Source organism: Megalops cyprinoides, chromosome 9, assembly GCF_013368585.1.
Source record: "Megalops cyprinoides isolate fMegCyp1 chromosome 9, fMegCyp1.pri, whole genome shotgun sequence".
NCBI classification, from domain to species: Eukaryota; Metazoa; Chordata; class Actinopteri; order Elopiformes; family Megalopidae; genus Megalops; species Megalops cyprinoides.
Window position 1 is genome coordinate 23,716,738 of NC_050591.1, and position 14,715 is coordinate 23,731,452.

At 41.9% G+C, this 14,715-nt stretch overlaps 1 protein-coding gene across 2 annotated transcripts in view; it reads right to left on the minus strand.

Annotated features, from left to right (window-relative positions):
• Positions 1-6,271: 6,271 nt before the first annotated feature.
• epha4l (eph receptor A4, like) overlaps positions 6,272-14,715 on the minus strand; it is a 48,126-nt gene continuing 39,682 nt past the window's right edge. The window contains exons 12-18 of one of the 2 annotated variants that reach the window (XM_036537377.1): positions 14,001-14,062; positions 12,915-13,124; positions 12,471-12,620; positions 12,018-12,211; positions 10,224-10,379; positions 8,917-9,925; positions 6,272-7,583 (exon numbers count right to left, since the gene is read on the minus strand). In XM_036537377.1, the coding sequence (XP_036393270.1) occupies positions 9,811-9,925; positions 10,224-10,379; positions 12,018-12,211; positions 12,471-12,620; positions 12,915-13,124; positions 14,001-14,062 (887 nt within the window). In that variant the 3' untranslated portion in view covers positions 6,272-7,583; positions 8,917-9,810. Of the gene's footprint in view, positions 7,584-8,916; positions 9,926-10,219; positions 10,380-12,017; positions 12,212-12,470; positions 12,621-12,914; positions 13,125-14,000; positions 14,063-14,715 lie in introns of those variants that run through there. The other variant, XM_036537378.1, reaches the window with a different exon arrangement.

Consider the following 14,715-nt stretch of genomic DNA (forward strand, 5'->3'; position numbering starts at 1 on the left):
GCACTGCTTCACAGTTATAATCAGGCACAGCTCTGGCCAGTTCCTACAAAATTCCTGATCCCCAGTGTGACTTTCGGGTGACTCCATTAACCTGTGCTTGGCCTTTCGCTGCTTTCACCTAATCTGCATCGCCCCTCGGCCAAACGTGGTGAAAAACCCCTTCACTTGTGTACAGAGGAGGCAGGTCAACTGCCTGGACAAACATCAATATTTATAGAAAGTGATTTGCAGATGAGATTATGTAGAGGGAGGTGGAGCAGGCTGGGATAAGACATTGTGGTCAGGGGTGACCCTCTCACCTTTAAAGACTACGCCCAGGACACAAAGCAAGATAAGGCTGGTCCAGCTGATAAACCTGATTCAGCCAACAGTCAGGTAATCACCTTGTGTTGTTCTCATGCATGCCTTTTGCCTATGTAGAAAAACAGTAGATTCATCTTGAAGAATCTTTTTATTTATCATTGAAACATGTTTAGGGCACCTAAACTGCTGCCGTGTGAAGGTTTGAATCCCCGGTTGGACACTGCTGTTGTAGCCTTAAGACTCAATGAATTTTACCATTAGCTATCCACACAGCTCACAAAATGCACAAGAAAAATGTGGCTCAATGTGCAAAAATATTATCATCTGTTTACTTGTTTATGGTATGTGGAAAAAAGACAGACAGGCTGAGAAGCTGAGAAGGGGATTTTTTTTTGTTTTATTTTTGAGTTGATGGACTGTAAATTTAAAGACTTGTGCCTGTGTTGGCCCTCCATGCTGCCTGTTTCACCAACAGTGCCATGTTAAGAAAATATATAGTGCTTTGTAAACCTACTGGAGCTTAACATGGAGAGGCCATTGCAGCCTGACCTACTTGTGTTCATTTGGAACAGAATTACTCAAAGAGGAGGGTGAGGAAAGAAGCTGTCATATTTTCTGAAGAGAAGCATGAGGTTCCGTTTTGAATTGCAGGTGATTAATACAAATTGTGTTGCTGTACAGAAACGAATAGTGTTATAAGATATGATGAATTTGCCACAAAAAATACAATTATGCATCTATTCACCCTCTCATCCCCCATCTTTCAAGTTAATGTGGCTTCAATTCAGCCAATTACCAATAAAGTTAAAACAAGAAGTTAGAAAATAGAGAGTTTTCAAAGATCAAAAAGCTCCAGAAAGAGACAATCAATTCCACAGCCACTTTTGGTGTGTGCATTTCAGAGGCTATTAGAGGAGAAAAATGACAAAAATGTTCCTTCACAATGACTTTTGGGTTTTTATCCTCTTCACTAATCCTCTTTCTCCTGGAAGGATGTCTTAGTCTGGGGAGACCCTCTGTCGCCTTCCCCCTTCTTCACCTCCTCCAACCTTTCTTCCGTCTTTGTTCTTCCCCATCCTCTTCTTCCTCCACTTGGTTCTACTCCTTCACCACCTCCTCCTCTCATCCCCTCCTCTCTCCTCCCTATGTGCAAGATTCACTCAGGTTTCTATGGCAACTCTGGCAAAGAAACATCTAGATTTATTTATTTCTGTTTTCAGAAGTTATCGCTGTGCTACTAGTTTGTCTTAGTTGGTTTTTATACATGAGGATTTCAAAAGCATCACAATAGCTGAGAAATAGTGCATTCTGGCTTACCTGCCTACTGTCTTAAACCAACAAAACATGCCAAATCAAACAAATTACTTAAGGCATTTCATTAATTGATTAAAAATCAGAAAAGTTGTAACTGCTGCTTAAATACTATGTACATGAAGACTGTTACACGCTGAAATAGTTCCAGATGAATTATCTACCAATGGTTCTGGAAAATTGTCATATGTTTCTTACAAGTGACACAGTCATTTGAAAACAATGACCTCGATATGCAAACATACACTTTTTAACTAATCTACTGCATATGTGGCAGTGTGGGGAGAAACCTAATGGTTCATTCCCATCAACCATTAATGGTCAATCCCACTACTAGGTAGCTAGATGGCTGGATGGAAACATGGTTGAACTGAACAGATTTTCATATCGTTTTCCATTGTTATTTACATAGCATTAAATATATGGTTTTTCGGCTGTGTTTTATCATTTCTAAGGTATTTCTGAATGGTGCTGCCTAGCATCTGTCCATCAGCTGTATACTGTAACATTACTTTTCAGATTGTGTCATCAATGGAAAGAGAACGGACAAAGTGATTTACAAAAAACAGTTTTCCAGTTTTCCTGCTCTGAATTGTTTGTTTAGTCTTGTCCTTTGTATCAACTTTGCTCCAAGCGCTTCAAGTTTTACGTCATAGGTCTCCACTCCTGTCACATCCTTTGAAAATAGTCTGTGGTCACTGGTTTAGTCCACCCTACACGATCTCCCTATGTTGTAATCTGTGGTTTCCATTAAGAACTTTCCTGCTAAACTTCCGTTTTATTTTTGCCTTTGAGTCAGCGTGGTCTGACATTACAACACTGTGTGCTATAAGCCTGGCCAGCTTTGTCAAATTTGCCTGTGCTGTCCACTTCTGAAACAGAGAGAACAGTTTTTAAGCCATTTGCTGCCTTAATTAGTAAACCACTTCCTAGCATTTAAATATTCACGACAGAGCTCCATTTAGAGCGTGTGGATTATGAATTTTCAAGAGAAAAAAGGGACCTACTTTAATTACCTCAGAAGAAGTAATGAATGGATATGTCAATCTAAGGGTAGAATAACTGTCTTGGTTAGCCATAAATTGGAAATCCTCTTTTCAGCCTAGCTTTAAACAGGGAAGTCTGCCTCCATCAACAAAAGGTCACAGTAAATCCAAGTTCTCCGAGCGGTGGGCTTAATGCCATTCTGAAGAGCTACACTTCATGCGAGCCTTCTAATTGGATCAGGAAAAAAAGGAACATTGCAAATGTTAAGTGTCAATTTAAGTTGTGCTCTGATCTGACAGCCAGCGCTGGAGCTGCAGAGAGTTTTCCCACCCATGCAGCTCAGAGCAACCAAATAAATTTCTAGCATTCCACGAGAAAATGTACTAAATATCCTTGCAACAAAACAAATAGCCTGAGCAGGTACTTAGCTCCAGCCTCAGTAGATATGTAGTTATGTAAACCTAGAAAAAAGGGTTTTCTTTCTTTCATTATGTTGGCAATTCTGTCAATCATTCCAGTGACTAATATTCAGTCCCTATACCTTTGCTTTTGCTGTTTTTAAAAGAATGGCAACACTTTAGAAACCCTTGTCATCAAAGCTCTTACGAGGCAAGAAATAAAGAAAAACCTTCATGAGGGACTTTTGGATTGTGATGACAAAAGCGATTTCCTCTCCAGCCGTAACGAAAAAGTGCAGGTATCAGGTCTGTCTACAATTATGGGAGCCAATACCTGGCCTTTCAGCATTGGTTTGTCAGAGCCAGATTGGCGTTTTATTCTCTTTTTTTCCCTCTCTCTTTTCCTCTCCCTGTGACAGACGGTCAGATCTCAGAATATTTCATTTGGAGGAGACGTCCCCTGGCAGAGTGAGGTGTCAATCCTGGCCTTGTCCTCTGTGACCTGTCACGGTTTCTTCTCCCTGCTCACAGAGAAGGACCATTCCTGAATTCTGTTCTCCCTGCCCTGTTGTCTACCCTTTGGCTCTCTTTAACACACACACACACACACACACACACACACACACACACAGACACACACACGCACACCCCTTTTAGCTTGATCCTCACAGAGAATCTCTTCTCTCTAACATTCAAAACATTCTTGTAAGAGCAACACAATGGTGGAGGAAGTGTGGTTCGTATCCACTTTATTTCAGCTGTGTTATCTATTTTTCAGACATGCATTCACAGGCTGCATGATGACGAGCTCTTTTAAGACCTTCCAGCATCTTCTTCCGTTTGCACACAGGATCCAAAAATATGGTGGCGTCTGAATGCAGAAGATGAGGTGCCTGTCTGTTGGATGCTGGGTAACTGAGGAATAGATCAGCGGGTATCAGTCAGTCTTACTCATTACCTTAAGAGGGAAGAGGGACATTTAAAGATAATGGAGAACTCTGCTCTATGCTGCCTTTAGTCTGTCCAGCCTGTCTCTAAGTGCTGTAAAGCCCTCCTTCTTCATAATTTGCCACACATGTAAGCCTCCCTCCTCCGTGAAGGTTGTGCCGGGCTGAACAATAAAGTGGTGTTTATCCAAGGAAGTTGCTTTATCTGAGCGCAGAATTCTGCAAAGGTGTTGGACAAACACACACTGTTCTAATTATCAAGGAATCTAGAATGTTTGTTGCATGTTCTGTTCTCCTGCAAAGTTATACTAACAGTTTTGTTTTGTTTTGTTTTCAACATCCTCCTTGCGGTTGACGGGCATCTAAATTCCCACATAATCATTTTTTTCCCCTAATGTATGCATTCCTCATTAACATGATTGTCACAAGAAAAAATGTAAAACGCTGCTTGGCGCAAAGCAGCATTTACCATAATTCTAAAATTGCAATTTTTTTTTTTTTCTATCAAAGACTTGGACAATCAACATTTTATCACTGCTGGAATGGCTGCGGGAAGCAGATGTTTGCTGATTAAACGTGCATGCCGTGCCAAAGCAGCCACATTAAGCCCCGAAAGCGGCCCATTCACGACGGACGGAAACTTGACGGAAAGCAGACCCTGCCTGAGAGACAGAGCTACAGCTCTGTGGCCGCGCGCCGCTGCAGAAATATAATGCCGCTTGATTGTGGAGTTTTTTTTTCTTTTTTGCATGTTGGCTCTCTTCGCCAGGCAGCGTTTACTGACAATCAACGCCAGAGTTTACAGAAACGGCAGATCAGACCAGAGGGAGGTTAAAGGATGGAGGATGGGGGGGGGCGAGAGGGGTGCCTTTTCACATCGAAAATGATCCTAGCTCCGGAGGCGTGCCCGGGGAACGCTGCTTCAAACACCATTAAGTGTGTTTACACTCCACGCTGAAAATCGACATAAATAAGAACCAGCCATGTTTGGTCTGAGTGCGGCGCAGATGTAAACCCGGCGTTCGCAGCTCCAGACACGCGGAGCTGTGGTGGACGCGCAAAGGCATCGCTCCATTTGGAGATCGGAACAGGAAAACCAGTAAATGAGAGAGATGCAGAACTGATACAGGCCACACAAAGGGATACAGGAAGGGATCACTGCAGGAGGCTGAAGGAATGCGCCAGCGAGTGGATAGTGATGTTGTCAATAGAAACACATGTACTGTGTCTATAATGAATGAGGATACAGGACAAAAAAATAACTATACGGGCATCCACCTGAGAGCCAACTAACTGTGGTTACAGCTGGTTTCCAGAACACTCAAATCTGCTCTCTAAAAGTAGGTAGTAGCAGGGGTTGAAATAAATGATTAAGATAGACTTATGGTAGACTTCACACCATAAGCACTAGTGAACCTCCCTGCCACAGGCTCACTGGAATAGCAAGAGTAGGCACCTCCCATTGCTTAGCAAGGGGAGATAAAGACACCACAATACCATAGTTTTCAGAAAACAGAATACTGTGTGTATATACTGTACATTGTATTATACTTGTTGGATTATATCAATATACTGTATATTGAGATAAAATAATAAACGTGGAAATGTATGTAAAAATGAAAATGTTGAACTCTTTGCAATAATACAACTCACCAACAAGTCCTCTGTGTATTCCCAATGTGTCACTGTTCTAGTTCAACTGAATTTTCGCCAACCTTGTACTCATTGGACCATTGGGCTGTATCAAGGGATCATGGTACCAGAGTGAAGCTATTTATATTTATTTCATTATTTATTATTATTTCAATATTCATTTCTGTATTTTTGTATCATTTTCTATATTATTTTGCATTATATATATATTTCATATTTCATGTATATATACTCATTTGCTCAATTTAATTCTTTTTTTTGAAATTGAAATACAATATTTATTGGATATATTTTTAATGATTGCCTGAAATCTTGATGGCCCTCCATAGATCCCTTTCTTGTAGCTTTTTGCTCTTGCTATGCACGCTTTGTAAAATATTATTTTGTGAGTGTGTCATGTGTGATTAAGGTGTTTGCAATATTTATCCAACCATACGATGCTGAGCTGACAGCAGGTTTCATACAGTTTCTACTTTAATAAGAATGCACCTCAGCACTCCTCCATTTTCTTCATTTTGCTATTATTTTACAATTTACAAACTAGATATAAAAGACCATAAATAAATGACATAAGTTACATGTACCTAATTTCATCAAAATGGCAAAACAAATAAACAAAACAAACAAAAAACAACAAAAAAGTTAATCTATATGACTAGATCATATGCCATCTGAATGCATACAACAAAAATAGTTTTGTTAGGTTTTTTTTTTCATTATAAACTAAATTAAAATGCATTGTACAGTACATTCTATTTGACTCTCCTACCCCCCACAGTCCTTGCATATTCCAAACAGGTCCTTGAAGGATAAAACAAATAAAAAATAAAGAAAAAGAATATTGAGTTGGCTTTGAGGGCAGAGACATTTGAAATGTGTGAACATCACATATAATACAAAAAAACTGAACAATAAAATAGACCATGTGAACAGGTCTGACTGACATTTGGTGCATATTAGAAAATGGTGAAAAAGAAAAAAAAAAACAACAATGGTGTCCAATATTTTTCCCTTTTAAAACCATTCCTGCAGTAAGTTTTTTAAGTACATAGGTGTCATCCTTTCAACTGTCCCTCTGATACAGGGACCCCTGAACCATGGTAGCCTCCCACCAAGAGAGCGCCTGTCGCTCTGTCTGTTTGTCTGTCAGAGTCCTGCCGAAGCACAAAGAGTCTTTAGTAGGTGGTGGGGCTCAGGCTCTCCCCTTTCTCAATCAGTTTTCAGGACACTCATCTCCATGCAGGTGGTTGGGGGGGAACGGCAAGGTGTTCCATCCCTTCGTTGGGGGCAAGGCCAGAGCAAACACCGCCCCCGGATCCCTCTCTGTACAGTGACTATGAGGCAAGCGCATCCTTCAGCACATATTCTACATGTTTCATTCACTCCTTTAATGCAGTATTCAAGTCTTCTGAAACCAATCAACAATGTACTGACGGATCAAAAGCAAAGTGCCTCATGCTGTTTTTCGACAGACAAACAGCAATCCAGGCTCCTCCTCTTTTTTTTAAAAAAAAAAAGAAAAACTGTCTTCCTCCACAAAGACAAAAGCGGACAGGACTAAATTTACTGGTAGCACTTTGAAGACATTCTGTCACACACAATGCACAGCTGTGACATGCAAACAAAAACTTGTAAAAAAAAAAAAAAAATCAAAATAAAAAAATCAGTCATCTGCAGGAGCCACATCTTTTATAATACATTCCTCCAATGTTTTTTAGTGTCATTCAATTTTTTTTTTTTCAATAAACGGGTGATTGAGGTTAAGCTCTCCTTTTTTTGTCTTTCTGCATGGACTTGAGGCCTACTGGGAATTCTGGGAGTGAGTTTTCTCATCCTAGGAGCAGAGGGGGCACTGCAGGAGACTCCAAATGGAGTGGAAATGCTCTTCGCTCTGCCGTAGAGTGACGCGGTTTTTGTTTTCTTCCCCTCCCGCCTGGGAAAAGAGCGCTGTGATGCTGATAGACTGCGGCAGCTGTTTCAGACACTGGAGAGGGGAGACAGGAGGAGAACAGAAAAGGGAAAGGATCAGAGAAGGACAGTCAGAGCAGGGGCAACACCTGCACTCCTTTCCCCACAATGGAAAGGAGAGGCTTCAGAGGACACTTTTTGAGAAGTGGTCTCCCAGCTGCACTCCCTTCACCAGCTGCTGAGTCAGTGTGACTTTCATAGCCTGCATTTGATTAATCTCTTCCATTAACACACCTTCTCACTGCTAGCTGACTGACTGGTCATTATATATTGATCAGGCTCTGTTAAGGTGGTAGTCAGTTCGTTACATTATGCAGATTCAGTCTTCTTTGAAGCAAGGCATGAGGATTCCTTAGCAAGGGATAAACACTAAAAATAACATGCTGAATAATAAAGTGCATTCAAATCAATTAAAAACAAAAGCACAAAAAAAAACCCTGTTTTTTAAAAAGACTGGCAAAAGAGCATTAAGTATGAATAGGGAAGTGTAAGTAATACTGGAGATGCTTGATGTAATTGCTTAACTTCCATCATAACATTCGTTCAATTGATCGGCCCTCCTCAAATTCCGTCAAACATTTTTGGCACCATCTCAGATGTCAGTGCATTAACGGATCTCTGAAGCTTATATGTGTCTGTGCTCTGAATCTCTGCAGACTCTACTCTAAGCTCTGCAAAGTCCTCTATTTCACTAAGCTCTCTATAGCTGTAGTCCACTAACAGGAAGACAAACACACGTGCGTGCACACACACACACACACACATGCATTTAAACAGACTACATTTGTGCTTAAGTACAAGCACAAAAGTTTATGTCAGCCATTTTCGTTCCTCTGTGCCATATATGTCAGTTACACAGTAGGGCAGCTTATGTCATCTGTTTTTCAATAAAAGCCAAAGGGTCACTCACACATGGATAGCAGCACTAATGTGAAATAATTCATCAGTTAAGGGCCTGAGCAGTTTTAAAGAAACTTAAGTATGACTTTTAAAAACAAAGCCTCCGCCATTTCAATTGTTCCAAGGGTTAACTGTTTAGACAAAACCAAACAGAGTAATGACCACTTTAAGAGGCATAGTGTATTACACTCAATATTGCTATAGTCCATGAAAGGAATATATACAAGCAAAAGCTTTTTGGCCATGTTTTCCATTTGATTACTTCTCCAACAACACTAAAATTAATTTTAGAATATCATAAATAAATTATACTGAAAACCTAAAGCACTTTGTTCACCTCCCTTCAACCTCAATTCAATGAAATGACAAACAACTGTGGTATATAATGTGACTGAGCAATATTTTCCTTCACAAAAAATATAACAGGAATGTCATACAGTACTGCTTACCTTAATTCAAAATGGATGGGGTTTCCAGTAATAAGGCATGCCTTTTCAGCTATTTATTTATTTTTTTCTTTTTTTTCCAACCAGCTGGATATCCTCAGTACCTGCAGACAGGTTCTGCTCAGGTCATTTTGAAGAGAGAAACAAAAACGAATCCCAGTCTATTTTCTCAGTATCAGGTCCAGGAAAAGGGATGAGGCCTAACTTTGTCCACAAGGATGTCCAGCCAAATTGAAGTAGAACGCCGAGCCTTGGAATTCAGGTCCACAAATTCTAGAACGGAGACATCTGTTCCGATTCAAAGGGCAGTGGTGGGGTTGGGAGGGGGGGGGGGGGGTAAGAATGCACTGTTTGTGATCAAAGACTTTCCTGAAATGTCCTGAGGAAAAAAAAAATTCTTCGTTCCAGCAAAACAACAGAGCAACAAACCAAAACAGCCCCCCACTGCGTTTACAAAGGCTGGACAGCACAGTCTTATCAGCGATGGTGGACTGACCCAGTCCAGGATGAATAATACGGCAGCAAATTACAAAAAAAAAATCATACACTGGCACACAAATACAAAAAAAAGTCCATGGATATTCCCAGGGAAAAAAATCCAGAAACAAATTTGTCAAGAAGGAGAAATCCCTTCCCAGTTTCACTGTAATGCAGAAGGCACAACAGTTTGGCCTCTATGGAACTGTTTTGAGTCCACCACAACACCACTGATGAACAATATCCGGTTGTCAAAGGGCAGGGATGAAGCTTTATAAAAGTGCCGTTTTTTTCTGCTTTTGTCTTCTCTTCTTTTCTTTTTTATTCAATTTAAAGTGCATGGATGAGGTAAACTATTTTATTATTTAATTTGTCTTTCCTTAAAATAAAAAGAAGTTATGAATTTGTTTATGTCTTGGCTCAGACGGGAACCATTCTTCCTTGTATCTGCTGCATTTGGGACAGCATTCCCTGGATGCTAGTTAGGATCTTGTTCTGGTGTGCGGCTGAAGTGATTCCAATTCTGGCCATATCACTGTTGACAAGAGAAACAAAACAAACAGTAAAAATTAATGTCTATGTGTATACATATTATCATATGTCATGCACATAATATAATATAATATAATATAATACAATATAATATAATATAATATAATATAATATAATAGTTATATGTGTGTAAAAAAAAAACTGACAGCTGTATATAAAGCCCTAAATAAATGAAGCTACAATCATCATCAATGTCATAATTCAACAAAATGAATAATCAGCTCATGAAAAGCCACGCTATAACCTCGCCCCCAGTTAGGACAGTACAAGAGTGTACTCACTCCTCCGTCATCTGCACCACGGCCTCCAGGGTGTTGTAACCAGCAGCGGTGAAGTTGTCCTTGTACCTCTCCATCTTGATGGCCTGCAGCCAGTCACCCACCGAGCCCAGAGCGGAGAACTCCGGGCTGCTGGGGTCCAAAAGGGTGGTGTTGGGCCTGAGGGGAATAAGGGAAAAGGGGAAGAGGGTTACATATCATTCCAATTCTACACTGTCAGGCCTGGGCATAGCTCTCTGTTGGTTTCATATTTCAGTTTGACTGATTAAGACCTGGAAAAAAAACTGACTTGACTTCTCAGCCAACTAACAACATCAATTAAATTACGACCTGAGGTGGAGTGAGCGCCAGAGAGCCCTGAGGCCAATGGGAACTGGAGGTTCTAATCCTAGATACAGTTTCAGCCCAATATAATACAATCTCCACACATAGAGGCATGAGAGATGATATGAGGGTATGGTAGATGTGACAGACTCAGCAGGCAGCTTTGATTCCTTTGATTCATTGTATCTTCATCAGTAGAAGCCAAGTCAAATATTGCTTCTTCTCTGTCCTGACACAGTTAAGCCTTGTTTAAATAGAAAATATTAATGGGGTTTGGCATTTTGTACAACAGCTGGTATTCCCAGCTTAAAATGTTTAATTAATTGCAGTAACTGTTCTTTCTCTGTCACACTTCAATTTGAAGTGAATTAAAAAAAATATATATATATATAGATATATATATATATATATATATATATACGTTTGGCTGGTGTAATTGGACTGAAACTGACAATGCGCTCACACACATGCATATACATATATGCAAATAAGTCCATTTACATCTATGTGAGTCATTGTGTATTCCTCTGTTGGGCTGGGTTTGTGTCTCACAATGGACACTGGGAGGGGAGATGACATGGAGCTGCTCCATAGATTTACAGCACACAGAGCTTGTATGATACGGGATGCACCATGGAAGGGGAGGGGTGGGGGTGGGAGAGCCCCCATAGTTTTACAGTGCTTCACCACTGTCTGCCATTAAATATTTACTGTGCCCCGTGCAGCTCTAGCAGGGACACTGGGCATGCTCACTGTGGCCCCCCACTCCTCCACTTCCTCCTCCATAATTCAACAGGCCGCCGCAGATTGATTTAGCCGGCAGCCCTGTTTTTAAACAGCACTTTGGGGAGGGAGGTCTTTGGCCGCGGGGAAGCCTTCCACGGTCGGGGTGTGAACAGCCTTACTGGGGGCCCTGTGAGTCATGTAAATCGTCTCGTAGTACAGCGAATGCCCCGAGGACACCTCGCGACCCTCCCCTCCCCTGCTGTTTATGTTAACCTGTGCTCGTAATTAGTCAGCGAGGACTTCCTCTCTCTCCATTCCATTAAGTGCCGTCTGGCCATTAAACAGGGATAGATGAATGCCGCTGCCCCTTTAGAATGCAATAAACGTAAGTGGATCGTCTAGAACGTGTACTGCTTTAAACAGGTAAGTAATGGCGCCCAGGTTCAAAGGTCATGTTTTTAACATGTTTTTGAACCAGTCCCAGGAAAGAACAATTTTAATCCCTCACCCCTTCGGTTAATATAGGAATAACGCTGGCAATGAAAGGGCGTTTTAATTAACAGTAAAAATTATACTGTGTGTTTGATACAAAAATGTGAACTGGAGAGTATGGTACAGAAAGAGAAGGGAGAAAAGAGAAGGGATATCAAACAAAGTCCATCAAAAAATACATAGTCAATCAAAGGCTCAAGCCACCTCCTTGCAATCCCCAACTGTGTGCAGGTGTGCAAGAGAGGGTGTGCCCACCTTGTGGTCTCTCCTCCTGTCCTCTTCAGGCTGTTGGGATTTCGGATCAGCTTGTCCAGCATGTTGACGATCTGTCCGAACTTGGGCCGATCGCTGCGCTCCTTCTGCCAGCAGTCCAGCATGAGCTGGTGCAGAGCCACGGGGCAGTCCATGGGCGGGGGCAGCCGGTAACCCTCCTCAATGGCCTTGATCACCTATGTGTCGGGTGGGGCAAAGATGAGGGGTTAGAGTTGAGGTTCAGGCACATAGCTGTGAGACAATCTCCATATTCGCTCACAGATCCTGCATCAATGCGCAGTGAGATTTTTTCACACTCAGATAGTTACAGTTACAATTTACACTTACATTTTAATCACAGGACATCATTTTCAGGTTCATTTTGTTGTTTTGTTATTGCACTGCATATTTAGCTTCTACTGTGTTCTAAAATGCAAAAAAAAAAAATTCACTCACATCCTGGTTACTCATGTCCCAGTATGGTCGCTCCCCGTATGACATCACTTCCCACATAACGATACCGTAGCTCCAGACGTCAGAGGCAGAAGTGAACTTCCTGTAGGCGATGGCCTCTGGGGCAGTCCATCTGATGGGAATCTTCCCACCCTGTGATCGATATGTTCCCATTATTTCCTTTTACAAAAATACAGCACACACACACACAGACACATACACACACACACACAAACAGTCATGAAGTGGCCCTCTGTCTCATCCAAGCATTGACCATACACCCCCCCCCCCCCCCCCCAACAAGTTCTATTCAGAGCATGATCCATAACTGCCACAGATTACTTCCTAACACATTTTATGTTAATAATCCTATTTCTTAAAATAAAAACACTTTTATCAAATGTAAATCAACACAAACTATGCATCTGCACAGTGTCTCGGCCTTACCCGTGTGGTGTAGGCTGCCTCAGGGTCATCCTCCAGCACACGTGACATCCCGAAATCGGACACCTTGCACACTAAGTTGCTGTTGACCAGGATGTTGCGGGCGGCCAGGTCGCGGTGCACGTAGCTCATGTCCGACAGGTACTTCATGCCCGAGGCGATGCCACGCAGAATGCCCACCAGCTGGATCACCGTGAAGCGCCCATCATTCTTCTGCATTACACATGAAGGAGCGGGCATGGCGTTACTTATTCACTTGGCAGAGGCAATTTGCTTATCCAGGGCCACTGATACATCTTCAATTTGTAATACTATTTGGATGGACTATCTGGACTATTTTTCTTTCATAACTGTAAACAGCAATATCTGGATCAAGCACATTGCTTAGTACAGCAGTAGCGTCCTGGTAAGGATTTGAAGCTGTACTCTTCCAGTCTGAAATCTAGTTGCTTAAACACCCTGCCATTCTTGTGAGAGTGTGGTGTTTGTAATGACCATAATAAGCATGGTAAGAAAGCTATTGCTACCACAGTTTACCACTGCCACTTTAATTCCAACACTGTCTTCAGAAGTCAAACCAGTCAATAACCAGCTTCATGACATTGAGGGACATTACTTATTTTATTGGCAGATAGCCTTATCCCCAGTGATTTACAATGCACACTTTTATATTTTCACATCTTACACATTCCACACCCAATTTACACAGCAATTTCATTTTATTGGAGCAATTCACATTAAGTGCTTTGCCCCAGGGCCCAACAGCAGAATCCCACTGGATGTTTGAACCTATGACTCTCAGATCCAGTGCCGTGACCACAAAGTATTCATTACTCTATTAGGTTACAATACAGGGATGATAATGATAATGATGATGACGATGATGATGATGATAATTATCATAAATACTGCACTGTACAAATGACCACAATTACCATAACAACCGAAACGATGACCATGATGATAGCGGCAACGATGCCATCACTGTTCTGGTATTTAGCCGTGATCCACATGTGATAACGCTGTTGCGCACGCAAGTCCGGCCGGTGGGGAAGACCAAGCCCATCGCCACGACGACACATGACTTACCCTCAGAAATGCGTCCAGCGATCCGTTCTCCATGTACTCTGTTATGATCATCACGGGTTTACCTGCGGCAGAGGGGGGGTAGGGCCGTTACCAGGGGGCGGGGAGCAGCAGCGGTGTGTAATGTAATGACAGTGGACAGGAATACGGCGCGGCCCGCGGAGGCGTTTCGCCACCACATCAGTCTTGTTCACCGTGATTTCATTAAAGCTGCCAAACGTGCGCCTGCGTCCCCGTGAATTATTTAGGGGACGGAGCGGCACTCCATCTGCCGCATTAACCCTTTCCCCGGCTCTCCGCCGCTCTAGGGAGCCGGCTTCATTTGAGCGGTTAGACTCCCCACGGGGGGCTCTGGTGATTTGTGTCTCGGCTCACGCGGGCGGGTATCTGCTCCCTCCCAAAGCGAGCGTGGGCTCGCTGAGAACCGGATGGAGTTTCAGACTCACTTTCACAACCAGACAAAAATCTGGCTTACTGCAGTGTGTGAGACAGCAGTACAACAGCAATGAAAAGCTCCAAACATAAAGAAATATTAATCCAATGTTTGTTAAAAATAACGTATAAACACATAAATAAATCACTATATAAATCTAAATGATTTCGTAATGTGTCTTTTAAGAATGTACATGTGAAACATGCCATCACAATTGCGTGGAAATGTGGTCTTTAAAATCTGTCGTTGAAATTGTTTTACCAGACATCACTGACCATTAAGTGG